General features: G+C 43.1%; 1 protein-coding gene across 2 annotated transcripts in view; it reads right to left on the bottom strand.

The window, feature by feature from the left end:
- Positions 1-2,622: 2,622 nt before the first annotated feature.
- Positions 2,623-14,207, bottom strand: part of CYP46A1 (cytochrome P450 family 46 subfamily A member 1) — a 28,563-nt gene continuing 16,978 nt past the window's right edge. Inside the window, exons 7-15 of one of the 2 annotated variants that reach the window (XM_075844046.1) lie at positions 12,665-12,775; positions 11,722-11,878; positions 9,195-9,257; positions 8,659-8,731; positions 8,488-8,572; positions 6,907-7,017; positions 5,628-5,716; positions 5,475-5,541; positions 2,623-4,064 (exon numbers count right to left, since the gene is read on the bottom strand). In XM_075844046.1, the coding sequence (XP_075700161.1) occupies positions 3,894-4,064; positions 5,475-5,541; positions 5,628-5,716; positions 6,907-7,017; positions 8,488-8,572; positions 8,659-8,731; positions 9,195-9,257; positions 11,722-11,878; positions 12,665-12,775 (927 nt within the window). In that variant the 3' untranslated portion in view covers positions 2,623-3,893. The remainder of the gene's footprint in view (positions 4,065-5,474; positions 5,542-5,627; positions 5,717-6,906; positions 7,018-8,487; positions 8,573-8,658; positions 8,732-9,194; positions 9,258-11,721; positions 11,879-12,664; positions 12,776-14,207) is intronic. The other variant, XM_075844047.1, reaches the window with a different exon arrangement.

Here is a 14,207-nt window from a genome sequence, read left to right as displayed (position 1 = left end):
GGAGCCGGTTAAATAATGTAATAACTTTATAGTTGGGGTCGTCACGGATGCGGCAATGTGTTTTTCTTTTTTTTTTTACTTTGTTAAACTTTTTTACTAGTCCCACTAGGGGACTTCACTATGCGATCATCCGATCGCTTTTGTAATACACTACAATACTTCTGTACAATACTTTCTGTGTAAAACGGAAAGGCATCTGATAGGCCAAGACTCCAACTTAACTAGAGGCAAACCTGGGGGCCTTTTTTTAGGCCCCCGGTTGCCATAGAAGACACCTGTACCCTGCGATCTTATCGCAGGGTGCCGGTGGAGTGAGAGGGAGCATCCTCCAAAATCACTAGCGGTGCTAGCTATTGAGCGCCGTATCTGATGGATTAAATGGGCGAGATCGATACTTATTTAGATACCCCCGGTCGAGCAGTTCTTCTCCCAGCCCTCCCAGCAGGGAGATTTAACTGCTCATGTCTGCATTTATTTATTCCGATGCAGCGCTGTAAAAAGGCAATTGCATCGGAATAAAGCCCGTTAGTAGGCGCCATAACAACACTAATGGGCGGTCACTAAAGGGTAAAAATTCTTAATTTGTATTATTTTCTCCAAAGGAAGGAAAATAGTGTGAAGAAATTTATTGTACATTATGTAAAAAATATTTGGCTGCTTCTCTCCACCATCCTCTATAAACAGTCAGGGCTTATTTAGACGAACGTGATATACGTCCGTGCAACGCGCATGATTTTCACGCGCTTCGCACGGAACTATGTTAGTCTATGGGGCCGTGCAGACTGTCCGTGAGTTTCACGCAGCGTGTGTCCGCTGTGTAAAACTCACGACATGTCCGTTATTTCTGCGTTGTTCACGCGTCACGCACCCATTGAAGTCAATGGGTGCGTGAAAATCACGCGCAGCACACGGAAGCACTTCCGCGTGACGCTCGTGATTCGCGCAACAGCAGTAAAAAGTATGATTGAAAACAGAAAAGCACCACATGCTTTTCTGTTTACAAACATACAAACAGAGTGTCATAATGATGGCGGCTGCGCGAAAATCACAGAGCCACGCATCATACGAGGGTGACACACGGAGCTGTAAAGTACCTTTTGCGCACGCAAAACACAGCGTTTTTTGCGCGCGCAAAACGCACAAGCTCGTGTAAATCCGGCCTTAATGTGACGTATATTTTGATATCACCGCAGCGACCAGCTCGTGGCTTCCATGGTCACTTGGCGCTGGATGACATGTCCTCCCTCTGCTGACCAATGGAACAAGATAAGGCAGAATATAAATAATAAGCATTTTTTTTTTCATTTTGAAAAAAAAAAAAGTGTTTTTGTTTTCCCACAGTGAAACAGACCAGCAAATCTGTGACATAATTTTGCAGCAGGTTTTAACCCTTTGCAATGGCAAAGTGAAATCAACAGTAAAATCAAGAACAAAGCCAATGCAGATTCGACACTGATTTCTTTCTGCAGTATTTGAATGGGGTTTTGTAGAACGCTATTCACTTGCATTGTACGGGACTTTGCTTTGTATTTTTTATTTTCACACCCAAAATCTGCCGGAAATCCGTAACGTGTGAACATGGCCTTAACGGTCAGAAAACCCCTTAGAAGGGGTTGTCTAATCAAAGACAACCCCTTTCATATTGGATCTGGCCCAATCATCAGTCCAGCTCCTGTCATCCCCTGCAAACAGCTGATTTTGCCGAAGGAAGCATCTGCTAGCCCGGCATTTCCCCTCCAGCGGCCACTGCAGGGGAAATCTACTACATGGAGGACAACAAGATGTATGGCCTCCATGTAATATATGGGCGGCTCATGTTCGCCAGAGCGGCTTTCTGTTTTGGCTCATAGATGGGGTCCTCTATGAGATCTATATGCCCTAAGGGTATGTTCACACGGCAGCGTCAGTAACGGCCGAAATTACGGGGCTGTTTCCAGGAGAAAACAGCCCCGTCATTTCAGCCGTAACGGCATGTGCAGGCGCTTGAACGCTGCGTCCATTACGGACCTAACTGGAGCTGGTTTTCCATGGAGTCCATGGAAAACGGCTCCATTTACGTCTGAAGAAGTGACAGGACGCTTCTTTGGTGCGGGCGTCTATTTACGCGCCGTCTTTTGACAGCGACGCGTAAATATACGCCTCGTGTGAACAGACAAACGTCAGCCCATTGCTTTCAATGGGCAGATGTTTGTCAACGCTTTCAAGCCGTATTTTCGGACGTAATTCCAGGCGTAAAACGCCCGAATTACTTCCGTAAATAAGCCGTGTGAACATACCCTTAGAGGGCATACGGGCAGGAGTTGCATTTAAGAGACAACTCCATTAACCTCTTAACATCCGCCCATATGTGTTTTTATGGCAGCCGCCAAGGGGCTTTATTTTGCAGTGCCGCAAAAATACGGCTCAGTAGAATATCACTTGCATGGGGAATTGTGCAGCCAAACACCCAGTAGATATATAGTGTAAAAAAAAAAAAGGTCTTTCCTAACCTTCTGGGGTGCAATTTGAAAAACCCCTAATATCACCCCAACCGTGTCTAAAGCCCTTGCTCCGACACACAATTCCCCTAAGTCATGTAATGTTATATATTATTTTAAAAAAAACAGTAGACTAAAGTGGGTTTCTCTATATATTTATTAAGTCAAATTTGTTTGAATTTGAAAAAAAATATATTTGTTAAATATTCTTAACAGAATAAGGGCCCATTCGCACGATCGTGAAGATCATCCGTGGGCTGCGGATGGAAATCATGCACAGCACATGGATCCGTCGATTTCAATGTGGCCGTTAACACATGTGTGAGTTTTTACGCAGCGAGAGTCTGCTGGGTGAAACTCACTGCATGTCCTATATTGGTGCGTTTTCACGCATCTACGCGCCCATTGAAGTCAATTGGTGCGTGAAAACCACGCACAGCACACGGATGCACATCCATGTGTGATGCGTGATTTACGAATCAATTCGTTTGAAAAAAAAAAGATGAGCTTTGCGAGTGCGTGAAAAATGCATGCCACTCGCAAAGAACACTGATGCATAATGCACCACACACGGACAGATTTACGCGCGGAAATCTGTCACGCTCGTGCGAATGTAGCCTTAAAGCACAATAATTCTAAAAAAAAAAAATACTATGTAAATGTACAAATAGTAAAAGAAAAATAAAACAAATCCCTATCTGTAACGCAAAAAAATACATTGCTAAAACGAAGTGCAGAAGTGTTCGTGTGAGCTCTCAGCCGCTTCGTGTCTGTTCGGCTTTCTCCGGAAAGCCGATGTATCGGAGTACGGGCTCATAGACATTCTATTGAGCCCGTACTCCGATACATTGATTTCCGGAAAAAGCCGAATAGAAACTAAGCGAATGAGCGCTCACAGGACCTCTTCTGACGATTCATTTTAGCGATTGGTGGGGGTCTCAGTGCTCGGACCCCCACCAATCAAAACTTCTGACATGTCACTATGAACGTTTAGTTACCCTTTAGGTATAAAAATATGTGCAGAATTGAGGGGTTAAACTTTTATCAAACATTTACAATGGCACTGGTGTAAAGCTCAGGGCCACACGTTATACATTTACAGCCTATGGCTATTAGCAGGTCAAATATTAAAATACCTATATTCAGTATCTCTATAGACATTGAGACCTGTACAATAAAGACAACCTGCTGATTGGGTTATGCTTTCTAAAATCGAAAAAAAAATTGCAATAAAAACAAAACTGCAATATTTTTGTAATAATTTTGCACTACATTTATCACTGTGTGTTTCAAAATAAACTTATGTAGACTCAAAATTAAAATAAAAAGTAATCTAAATGGGTTGTCATTTTGGTCAAAAATTTGTGTGATCATGTAGGGATAAGATATAAATGTAATGTCTGACTGTCAATGTCTTTATTTGTTGATTATTTTTTTGGATTTGCGTTCCGCTCGAGGTCTCAGTCTGCAGATCACACCGTCCCAAGGACGCAAGGTCCCGGTATCCAAGATCCTGAAGCTTTGCCCTTCCACCAACTCAAACTCAAATCTCTGCAGGAGTTTGGCCATGACGACCTTTGCCTCCATCTGTACAGAGAGAACATAGACATTATATGGGACGGGTCGTTACATTTGCACACCATTAGATTACAAGACACGTTTTTCCCCCTGATAACACTTTTACTACTCTACAGTTTCAAGGCCAAATATTAATTGTGGGGAAGCTCCATATTGGTGTTCAACACATGTGTCAGCTATGTATGAATCGATACTACATCATCTCTTTGTATTCCCACCAATGTGTATTTATGGCATAATAGATGAACTGGTATTTTCTAGGCCAGTAGAGACCCCTTTACGTAAATAAATTCCTCTTCCTAAACTAATAGATAGACCCGGAGGACAGGTTGCTGTCTCTATGTTCGCCATTAAGTTGGTTTGCTGGCTCAGCCACATCAATAATAATAATTTTATTTATATAGCGCCAACATATCCCGCGGCACTTTATAACTAATTAGCCATTCAAACAACAGGAGTGAAGGCCCCGCTTGCAAGAGCTTACAATCTATGAGGAAAAAGGGGTGATATAACCATTGTTTTCTGCAATGGTCCAGCCATATGTTATACTAAGTAGGGTGGTGCTGCTTAGCATAAAGCTGTATGAGCCGGTCACCCAGCGTATGCACAGATATCAAGTGCATTAGGGGTGCAAGGAGTGTGGGTGATACGGATGAATGAAGGGCTCAGGTTCTGAGGGCGCGCTTAAAACTCTAAGATTTACAGCCGTTGACTTGGATGGCATGAACCCCGATTGGTCGTCGTGCACAACCTGCTGCACCACCTTATTTAGCCTTAGCGCTAAGACCTTCGCCAGTATTTTAATGTCTGACGTCAGCAAGGATATCGGTCTATATGATTCCGGTAATTGATTATCTTTCCCCTCCTTAGGTAAGACCACTATCGTTGCTTCATATAAGGAATCAGGTAATTTGCCTCTTTCAAAACTATCCAACAGGGTATTTAAGAATTGTGGAGCCAATTCATTTCTATATTCCTTATAAATTTCCCCAGGCAAACCATCCAGACCTGGAGCCTTCTCATTTGCCATATCCCCTATCGCCCTTTCCAGTTCCTCCAGGGAAATAGGTGCTTCCAAACGTTCTCTGTCCTCAGAACCCAGGATAGACAATTGAATGTTTCCCAGATAATCCTCCAATTGCTGTGTAGACTTAGTGTTTTTTTAATCAAACCTAACCCCAAGACTGTGGGTGTGCTGCCTAGGAGTAGTGCTTATGGTAGTACCCCACACTGAAATTGAAGCATCAGGTTTTGGTAGTCTAGTAGATGGTGGAAACAAAAGGAGATCACATTACTTCATAAAGCGAGAAATCTATATAGTACATATCAATTATGCCATACCAGCTGCTGATATATTATTCTGCTCTCTATACTAGAACAATCTATACCCCTATTCCTTAGTTTTTACCATGCACCTACCTGAGCAAATACTTGCCCAATACACGATCGTGGTCCAAGTGAAAATGGAAAGTATGCATAGCCAGGCCTGTGAAAAACAAGTAATATATTCACTGCATAATGCACTGTGCATTGTGATATAAAGGGCCGTACAGATTATACTACGGTACTTACTTCGGAGCATCAGGATGAAATCTGTCTGGATTAAAGACCAAGGGATCTTCATAAAATTTCTCCATCCGACCCATGATGTAAGAATTGAACTAGAGAAAAGAAATTCCAGATATTCCGAAAAGTCTTAGTAGTTTGTGTAATGCCACCACCTATCACCCCATCATTGTGCTTGGTAACTAGGTAGACCCATCAGGGCCAGCTCCAGGTTTATGTAGCCCCTTGGGCGACACAGACTTTGTGGACCCCTTTACGGGGGAACTCACGGCAGGAGTAAAAAATGGCAGAAAACTTTGTGCCCCCATATAGAAGTTAGGACCCCAGTTTGTGCCCCCATATATTTAGTGCCCTATATTTAGTGCCCCCATATATTTAGTGCCACGGTGCACTCTGTAGATTGTGCCACACAGCCCTCCTCGTAGGTACTGATACAAAGCACCTCTCATAGGTACGGCCACACAGCCCCCTTCATAGGTACTGCCACACAGCGCCCATCACTCGTAGTGCCACAAAACCTCCCTCCCTCATAGTACCACACAGCCCCCCTCCCTATAGCTAGCACCTTTGGGGCTTCTTCTAGGAGTGGAATCCCCAGCCAGAGAATCGGCAACGCTCTGGCCTGGGATTCCGCTCCAGGAGGAAACACTGACTTCACTGTCCATATATGGACAATGATGTCAGGGGCTCCCTCTAGGAGTGGAATCCCCGACCAGAGCGTTGGCAACGCTGTGGCCAAGGATTTCGCTCCAGGAGGAGCCCCTGACGCCACTGTCCATATATGGACAGTGACTCCAGGTGCTCCTCCAGGAGCAGAATCACCGGCCACAGGGTCAGCAATGCTCTGGCTGGGGATTCCACTTTGAGAGGGAGCCCCAAAGGCGCAATCTATAAGGGGGGTGGCACTACCAGGGAGGAGGGATTCCGCTCCTAGACAGGGGCTCCCTCTAGGAGTGGAATCCCCGACAAGAGCGTCGGCAACGATCTGGCCGGGGATTTCACTCCTGGAGGAGCTATGTCGGCAGCGTCAGAACCCAGCAGCCAAGTGGGCCCCCCCCCCCAAGGGTAGTGGGCCCGGCACTTGCCTGGATTTGCTGGGTGCTGACGCCGGCCCCAAGACCCATCACTTTATTTGAAATTCATTATGCCTGAAGAACTAATACTATCGTAAAGTTATGAAAAATTTCAAACACATCCTGTACAAAACTAGGGAAACACTGAATGTCCTGGACTAATACTGGGCCATGATTTGGAATACTCTAAATCTACATAGTCCATTGCCTACCATCATAGTTGTTCCAGGAGGAATCCTCACTCCTTCGATGACCATTTCCTCCTTAAGCGTTCTTGATGTCCCAGGAGCTGTTGGGTACAACCTCAAGGTTTCTTTTAAGACCTGGTAGGAAACAGAAAATTTTGTTTTGCTGTTACAAAATGTCAACAGAAACTATCTTTAAAGTTAAGCCCTCATCCTTGTTAGAAAGAACTCAACACAATAGTTTTTTGCTGGACAAAATCCATAAATCAACTTTTGAGTCAGACAACCCAAAGGACCAATAACTTAAATCTCCCTTGCTTAATAAGCTGTAACCAGGATGGGGTGCAACTTTCTAGTGTAGAACTCCTTGAAGTAGCATCATGACGCCAGGCAACAAAAGCCCAACAACCAATCTGAGGTTCCTCTTAGGTTCCTCTTAGGTGTCACAAACCTGGCAGGACATATTGGAATTATTTTCGCCAGTTTAGGGTTAACGCTGGCAGCATAGGTGTCTAACAGATCCCCCGGTCTTCACCAGGAACCACCACAAGTCAGTATGGACTTCGCTGCCAGGGACCTACAGATCCCAGCCCTCTAACTGCCCACTTAACGTGGGAAGATGACAGTATGAGGATACAGTGGCAAATTGAAATCCAAGAGATTTGTCGAACGAAGCCGAGGTCAGGGTCACAAGCACCGGTTCAGAAACAGAGTCACTAGTCAAGGTCAGGTCAGTGGTCAATCACAGATTCAGGATGGGACGTAATAGTTTGGCACCTGTTTGTGCATAGAAAGAGGCTTATAGAGAAAAAGGGTTCTAAGAGGCAGTCCAATTGAATCGTGACAGAGAGGTCTTCTAATTTGAAGGTAGTTCAAGCTGACCACTAGAGGAAGAACCAGTGTGTGGTACCGCACGTTCACCACTTGAGGGAGCTCCGACATGCAGCATCGGACACGACCGCTGGAGGGAGCTCTGACACTGAAATGGCTAAAAGACGATGCTAGGAAGAGCAGCAGAGTCTGCCCAGGAATTGGGACTGTTGGACACGGCAGAGTCTGCCCAAGAACAGCACACAAAATGCACATAACATTCGCTATGACAAATACTACAAGTTGGTACAAGATTAGAGTTGTCATTAAGTATAATTAAGTAATTACCAGGGTTTAGTGGTAAAGGGATTAGTTATGGAAAGTTTGTATACCTATGAGGATGTACAAAATGGGAAGGGTGGATTTTATTTAAAATAATTTCCCACTATGAATTATTATTGACTCGAGAGGACTCCCCCGAAGAGATAAAATGTAAAAAGTTGTATATATCCCTTAAATTTTTTCTTCCTGTATGGTATATTTATTGAATACATTTAAAGAAAAGGGGGGAAAAATGACAAAAAAGAAGTGCATCTGTCATCAAAATGTTGAGCTAATAATTTTAATACAATAAATGTTTTGGACTGAAAAAAAAAAGTAATCACAGTATTTTTTGAATTTCTTGATTTGACCAGAAAGTTGTATGCTTGTTGACCTTAGTTTGTGTACTATGTGTCCAGCAAGGAAACAAGATGGAAGTCAGTGATAGATATGAAAAAGTGACAATATCATCAGTACTTGTGGCAGATATTTCAGTTTTCCAAGATCTTCATATTCAATGTCTCTTTTGGAGCCAATAACGTCATCCACTTCAGACTGGACCCTGTGGAATCAGGAATATTTTTCTATCAGCTGCTAATATAATGGTAGAACTACAAGCAAGTTTATTGATAAATGAAGCTGATTTACCTTGTCAGGATCTCAGGATTCTTTGCTAATTCCATCACAGCAAAGGATAACTGGTTGGCCGTTGTTTCTTGACCTTAAGGCATTTGCAAATCAATAGTCAAGTAGAGATAGATAGATAGATAGATAGATAGATAGATAGATAGATAGATAGATAGATAGATAGATAGATAGATAGATAGATAGATAGATAGATAGATAGATAGATAGATAGATCGATAGATCGATAGATCGATAGATAGATAGATAGATAGATAGATAGATAGATAGATCGATATGAGATAGATAGATAGATAGATAGATAGATAGATAGATAGATAGATAGATAGATAGATAGATAGATAGATAGATAGATAGATAGATAGATAGATAGATAGATATGAGATAGATAGATATGAGATAGATAGATAGATAGATAGATAGATAGATAGATAGATAGATAGATAGATAGATAGATAGATAGATAGATAGATAGATAGATAGATAGTGTATATATGACAAAATGATGAATAATAACGCTATCATACAGATTTACTAACCAGCAATGAAGAATGTGACAAAGTTATCTATTAAATCCTCCAGGCTGCAGTCATCTTCCAACTCTGAAAGGACAAATAGAAGGCAATGGTGGGACCCCGGAATGACTGAATAATGAATAGCTCTGGATGTGGACGGTATTACAAATACATCTGACCAAGACTTGGGCTGTTCTCATGTCACCTCCTGTGGCTCAGGACCTCATGCAGAATAATAACTAGATCCCAACTCGATCATCATTTCCTTACTAATCTTCAGATACCACACCGTCACTCATGACCTTCTCCACCGGTCCTTATGTAGTCACCGTCACCCTCTCATACCCAGGGCGTCACTCACATCTTCCTCCTAATCTGGAATTCTCTTCTTCATGTCATCAATCACTCTTCAACCCTCTAAACGCACCCTAAGGCCTTATTCACACGAACGTGTCCGGTTTGCGCACGTAAAAAACGCAGCGTTTATCCTGTGTTGCAGTTCCGTGTGACATCCGTGTAGGGTGCGTGTCTGCGTTTTTTACGCGCGTATGTCATCCGTATGTCACGCGTTTTTCACGTCAGCAAAAACAACTGAAGGAGGTGTTTTTCTTTTTCTCATCCCTTTAGCAACTGTTGCGTGAATCACGGACAGCACACGGATGTGCGTCCATGTGCTGTCCGTGATTTTCACGCACCATTGACTTCAACGGGTGCGTGATGCGCAAAAAACGCACAAGGATAGGACATGCAGTTAGTTTCACGCTGTGGACACACGCTGCGTGAAAAACACCGAATGTCTAAATGGCCCCATTGAATTGCATAGGTCCGTGTGACGTCCGTTTATTTAACGCGCGTAACACGGACGTGAAATACGCTCGTGTGAATAAGGCCTAAGGCCGCAGTGGAAATCTTCCGCGGACATTTTTAACTTTGGTTTCTATAGCTTTTTAGTGCAGACGATGCGGAAAATAACAGTGTGGAAAATTTTCATTCTGCAGCATGGACAGTCTGTTGCAGAGAAGCAGTAAATTTTCACTGCAGATTTCAGTCTTTGCAATGTAAAAGCTGAAATCTACAGCAAGTCTGCTGCAAAATCCGTCACGTCTGGGCAAACCCTCAAATATGCTCATTTTGCTGCAGATTCATTGAATATTTGCCGAAACATTATGATCGTTGAGGGTCTGACCTTTGGATCCTGAGAATAAAGTAACAAAAGCACCTTTTTCCCTGCACAGTGGTGCTCCTGTACACCCGTTGTGCAGGGATCTACAACAAAACTCCTTTCCTGTGAATGAGTCAATGCTACAGTTCCTTGCACAGTGGGTGGCAGAGAGCGTCGCTGTACAAGAGCAAAATTTGTGAAGAAGCAGCAGTGGTTAACTAGCACCGCTGCTCCTTCATTCTGAGGATCAGTGGGAGTCCTGGCAGCCTGAACCTAAACGGATCAGTAAGTGATGGCATATTCTTGTCATATCCCATCACTTACAGCAATGGGAAACCACATTAAAGGCTATGTACACACTTTTTTTTTTTTTATAAAAATGTCTATCAGTGTGTTTGGTGAAACTTTCTAATTACTTTTTATTAAAAATTATTTTAACTTTTTGAGAAACAGCTGCTTTGTACTTTGTATCCTGTGTACAGAGCAGCTGTATCCTGCTCTGAATCCTGTAATCTGTCAGGTCAGTGGCACTGACGGGTTCTGTGTCAGTGGGTCCATGCAGGATCGAGCTGCTATCATTCACATCTAAGCACATACCTTAATTGTGGCAGCTTGATCATGCATGTCAGGACCCGCTGACATTGAACCCGTCAGTCCCGCGGACCTGACAGATACAGGTTTCAGCGCTAGATACAGCTGCTCTCTATACAGTATACAAAGCAGCTGTATCTCAAAAAGGAAAAATATTTTTTAATAAAAAGTATTAAGAAAGTTGCACAAAACACACTGATGGACATTTTTATTTAAAAAAAAAACGTTTTCGAAGGCTTACATAGCCTTGAACACTGTATTAGCATTTCTTATGTTACACTATGTAGTGGATGTTGTATTGTTTCTTATGTATTTGTTTATTTGCCTGTAAATATGTGACTGTGCACAACATCACTGAGGGGGTATGTTCACACGCAAACTCAAAAACGTCTGAAAATACGGAGCTGATTTCAAGGGAAAACAGCTCCTGATTTTCAGACGTTTTTTAAGCCACTTTTTAAAAAACACGGCCCATCGGAACAGAACGCAGTTTTTCCCTCTGAAATCAATGGGCAGATGTTTGGAGGTGTTCTGCTTCAGATTTTTGGGCCGTTTTTCGTGCGATTACGGCCCGAAAAACGTCCAAAAATAGGCCGTGTGAACATACCCTTAGGCACTCAGAAATTCGCTATAGACATAAAATTATTATTATTTTATTATAAATCATTAATAATAATAGAGAATGGAAGGCGGCTTTCCGTTGTTATAAAATATATTTCATTGTAGTAAATGGATTATACATAATCCCATATGAAAAACTCCTTCATTTCTGCACAATCAACATTTTTGTGGGCATACCTGCCCCTTTAAGAATCTGTGTGAGGATATCCATAGGTATGTCTTCTCCATCCTGAATCGCCTGCATTCTTCGCTCAATACATTCACGGCCAGTTTTCCTGAGGAGTTTGATATTCTCTTTGACATCTCTGATAAAAGCCTGTTTTCCTGGAGTATACTAGGCAAAGAAATACAAATGGTTTTATTTTATAACTAAATGATAACTTTTGAAGAATGCAAAAACTTAAAGGGGTTGTCAAGGATTAAGAAAACATGCCTGCTTTCATCCAAAAACAGTGCTAAGCCTGTCCATAGGTTGCGTTGGGTATTGCAGGTCAGCACAATTCACGTCAAGCTGCAACACCAGACACAACCCATGTGTGGCGCTGTTTTTTAGAAGAAAACAGCCATGTGTTTTTTAGTCACGGACAACACCTTTAACATCAGCTGGAGTAGAATCATAACTCTCCATTATATTGTCATTGATTATTACAGTAAAACATCATATGCAATATATTAATGGGGTTGTCTGCTTTGGAAAACCCTTTTTTGTTAAAGGGGTCCCCCGATGATAAGTTGATCGCATGGTGTCTCCCTGCTTGGCCCCTCTGGGGTGTTCATCAACTAAAGCTCCTTGCAATGAGCTGTAATCTGCGGCTGAAGTGTTCAATTTCCCTACAGCGCCACTACAGGAGAAATGATGCATTGCACAGTTCCCAATTAAATCAATAGGCTGTCCATGTAATGCTCATGAATGCTGGGTCCTCCAGAGGGAGAGACGCTCTTGGTAGCCACACTCCGCCCTGGCTTATAGATGGGAGTCGTAACTATAGGATCTCCCTCTAAGTTTCCAATAGGGTATTTGAATATGGGATTTTTAATATGCCCCTTGATGACTGTATGTATTTGTCTCCTCACTATAATGAGTCTGACCCTTGCGGCACTAATACGGGACAGTACATACCATCGCTAAAGGATTCCGTGTCTCAACCATTCCCCTCATAACAGTTGAAATGGCTCTAGGAAATGGCGTCTGATCATCATGAAGGGAATTCAGCTCCATCCCAAAGGCGACCTGGAATAGGTAAATGCAAATAGTGATAATAAGTTATTTTATTTAATACATTCCTAATTTCCATCTATATTAAAGGGGTTTTCTGATTTTATGTAAATAAAAGTTATTCATTGCATAATGAAAAGTTCTGCAACTAATACAATATACTTTGTGTTTCAATCTCTCATTGTTTTTAAGACCGCTAATTGCTGTCATTGAATGGGAACATTCTGAGTTATATTCAGAGAATGGCTTTAGGATAACAAAATCACATGAGCGCCATTGACTTCAAAGTCTAACCAAAACTATTACATGTAAAATAAATAGCGAGCATACGTGTTTACTGCATACTGTCATATATTGAACTCAATAATAACACAGTATGCAATATCTACGCACTATGTAAGCTCCCACACGCCCCCTAGTGGCAGCTGCAGCTCTCTGCACATCTGGGTGGTCAGGAGCCCCACTGTGCAGGAAAAACTCAGACCTAGGGAACGTATCACTTTCCTTTCGCTGCCATTTTTCCCTTTTCATGTTTGCTTTTTCATCCCCACCTTCCAAAAGCCACAACCTTTTTATTTATCCGTCGATATGAGGACTTGCTTTTTGCGGGACGAGTTGTCGTTTTTCACAGCATCATTTATTGTACCGTATAATCAGGGGCGTAACTGGGAAAGACTGGGCCCCATAGCAAACTTTTGACTGGGGCCCCCCTCCTCTGGGTATCACACAACCCCCCCTTGTAGATAGTGCCTCCCTATAGATTCCTCCACACAGCTCCCCCCTATAGATAGCACCAAACAGCCCCCTGTAGATAACGCCATACAGCCCTCCCCTGTAGATAACGCCATACAGCCCCCTGTAGATAACGCCATACAGCCCCAATTCCCCCCTGTAGATAACGCCATACAGCCCCCTGAGATAACGCCATACAGCCCCCCTGTAGATAAAGCCATACAGCCCCCCTGTAGATAACACCATAAAACCCCCCCGTAGATAACGCCATACAGCCCCCCTGTAGATAACACCATATAGGCCCCCCTGTAGATAACGCCATACAGCCCCCCTGTAGATAATGCCATATAGCCCCCTCCAAAAAAAAAAGGCCTGTAGTTTGTCCTACAAAAGAGATGTATCCCTATCACCTATCCACAGAATAGGGGATACATGTGTGATCGCTGGCAGCGATAAGGAGAACGGGGGACCGAAAGTCCCCCGAAGTTCTCCATGACAAACCTCGGACTTCCGGGGTCTGCGCAGTTCAATAAAAATGAAAGGAGCGCAGGTCACGCATGCGCACAAGCGCGACCGGTGCACAAGTCATTTCTATGGAGCTGCCGACACAGACCCCGGAAGTCCGAGATTTGTCATGGAGATCTTCGGGGGGACTTTCGGTCCCCCGTTCTCCTTATCGCTGGGCGTCCCAGCCATCACACATGTATCCCCTATC

The sequence above is a fragment of the Rhinoderma darwinii genome, chromosome 12, assembly GCF_050947455.1.
Source record: "Rhinoderma darwinii isolate aRhiDar2 chromosome 12, aRhiDar2.hap1, whole genome shotgun sequence".
Classification (NCBI taxonomy): Eukaryota; Metazoa; Chordata; class Amphibia; order Anura; family Rhinodermatidae; genus Rhinoderma; species Rhinoderma darwinii.
The sequence above is the reverse complement of the archived record's forward strand: the minus strand, read 5'-3'. Positions and strand labels throughout refer to the sequence as shown.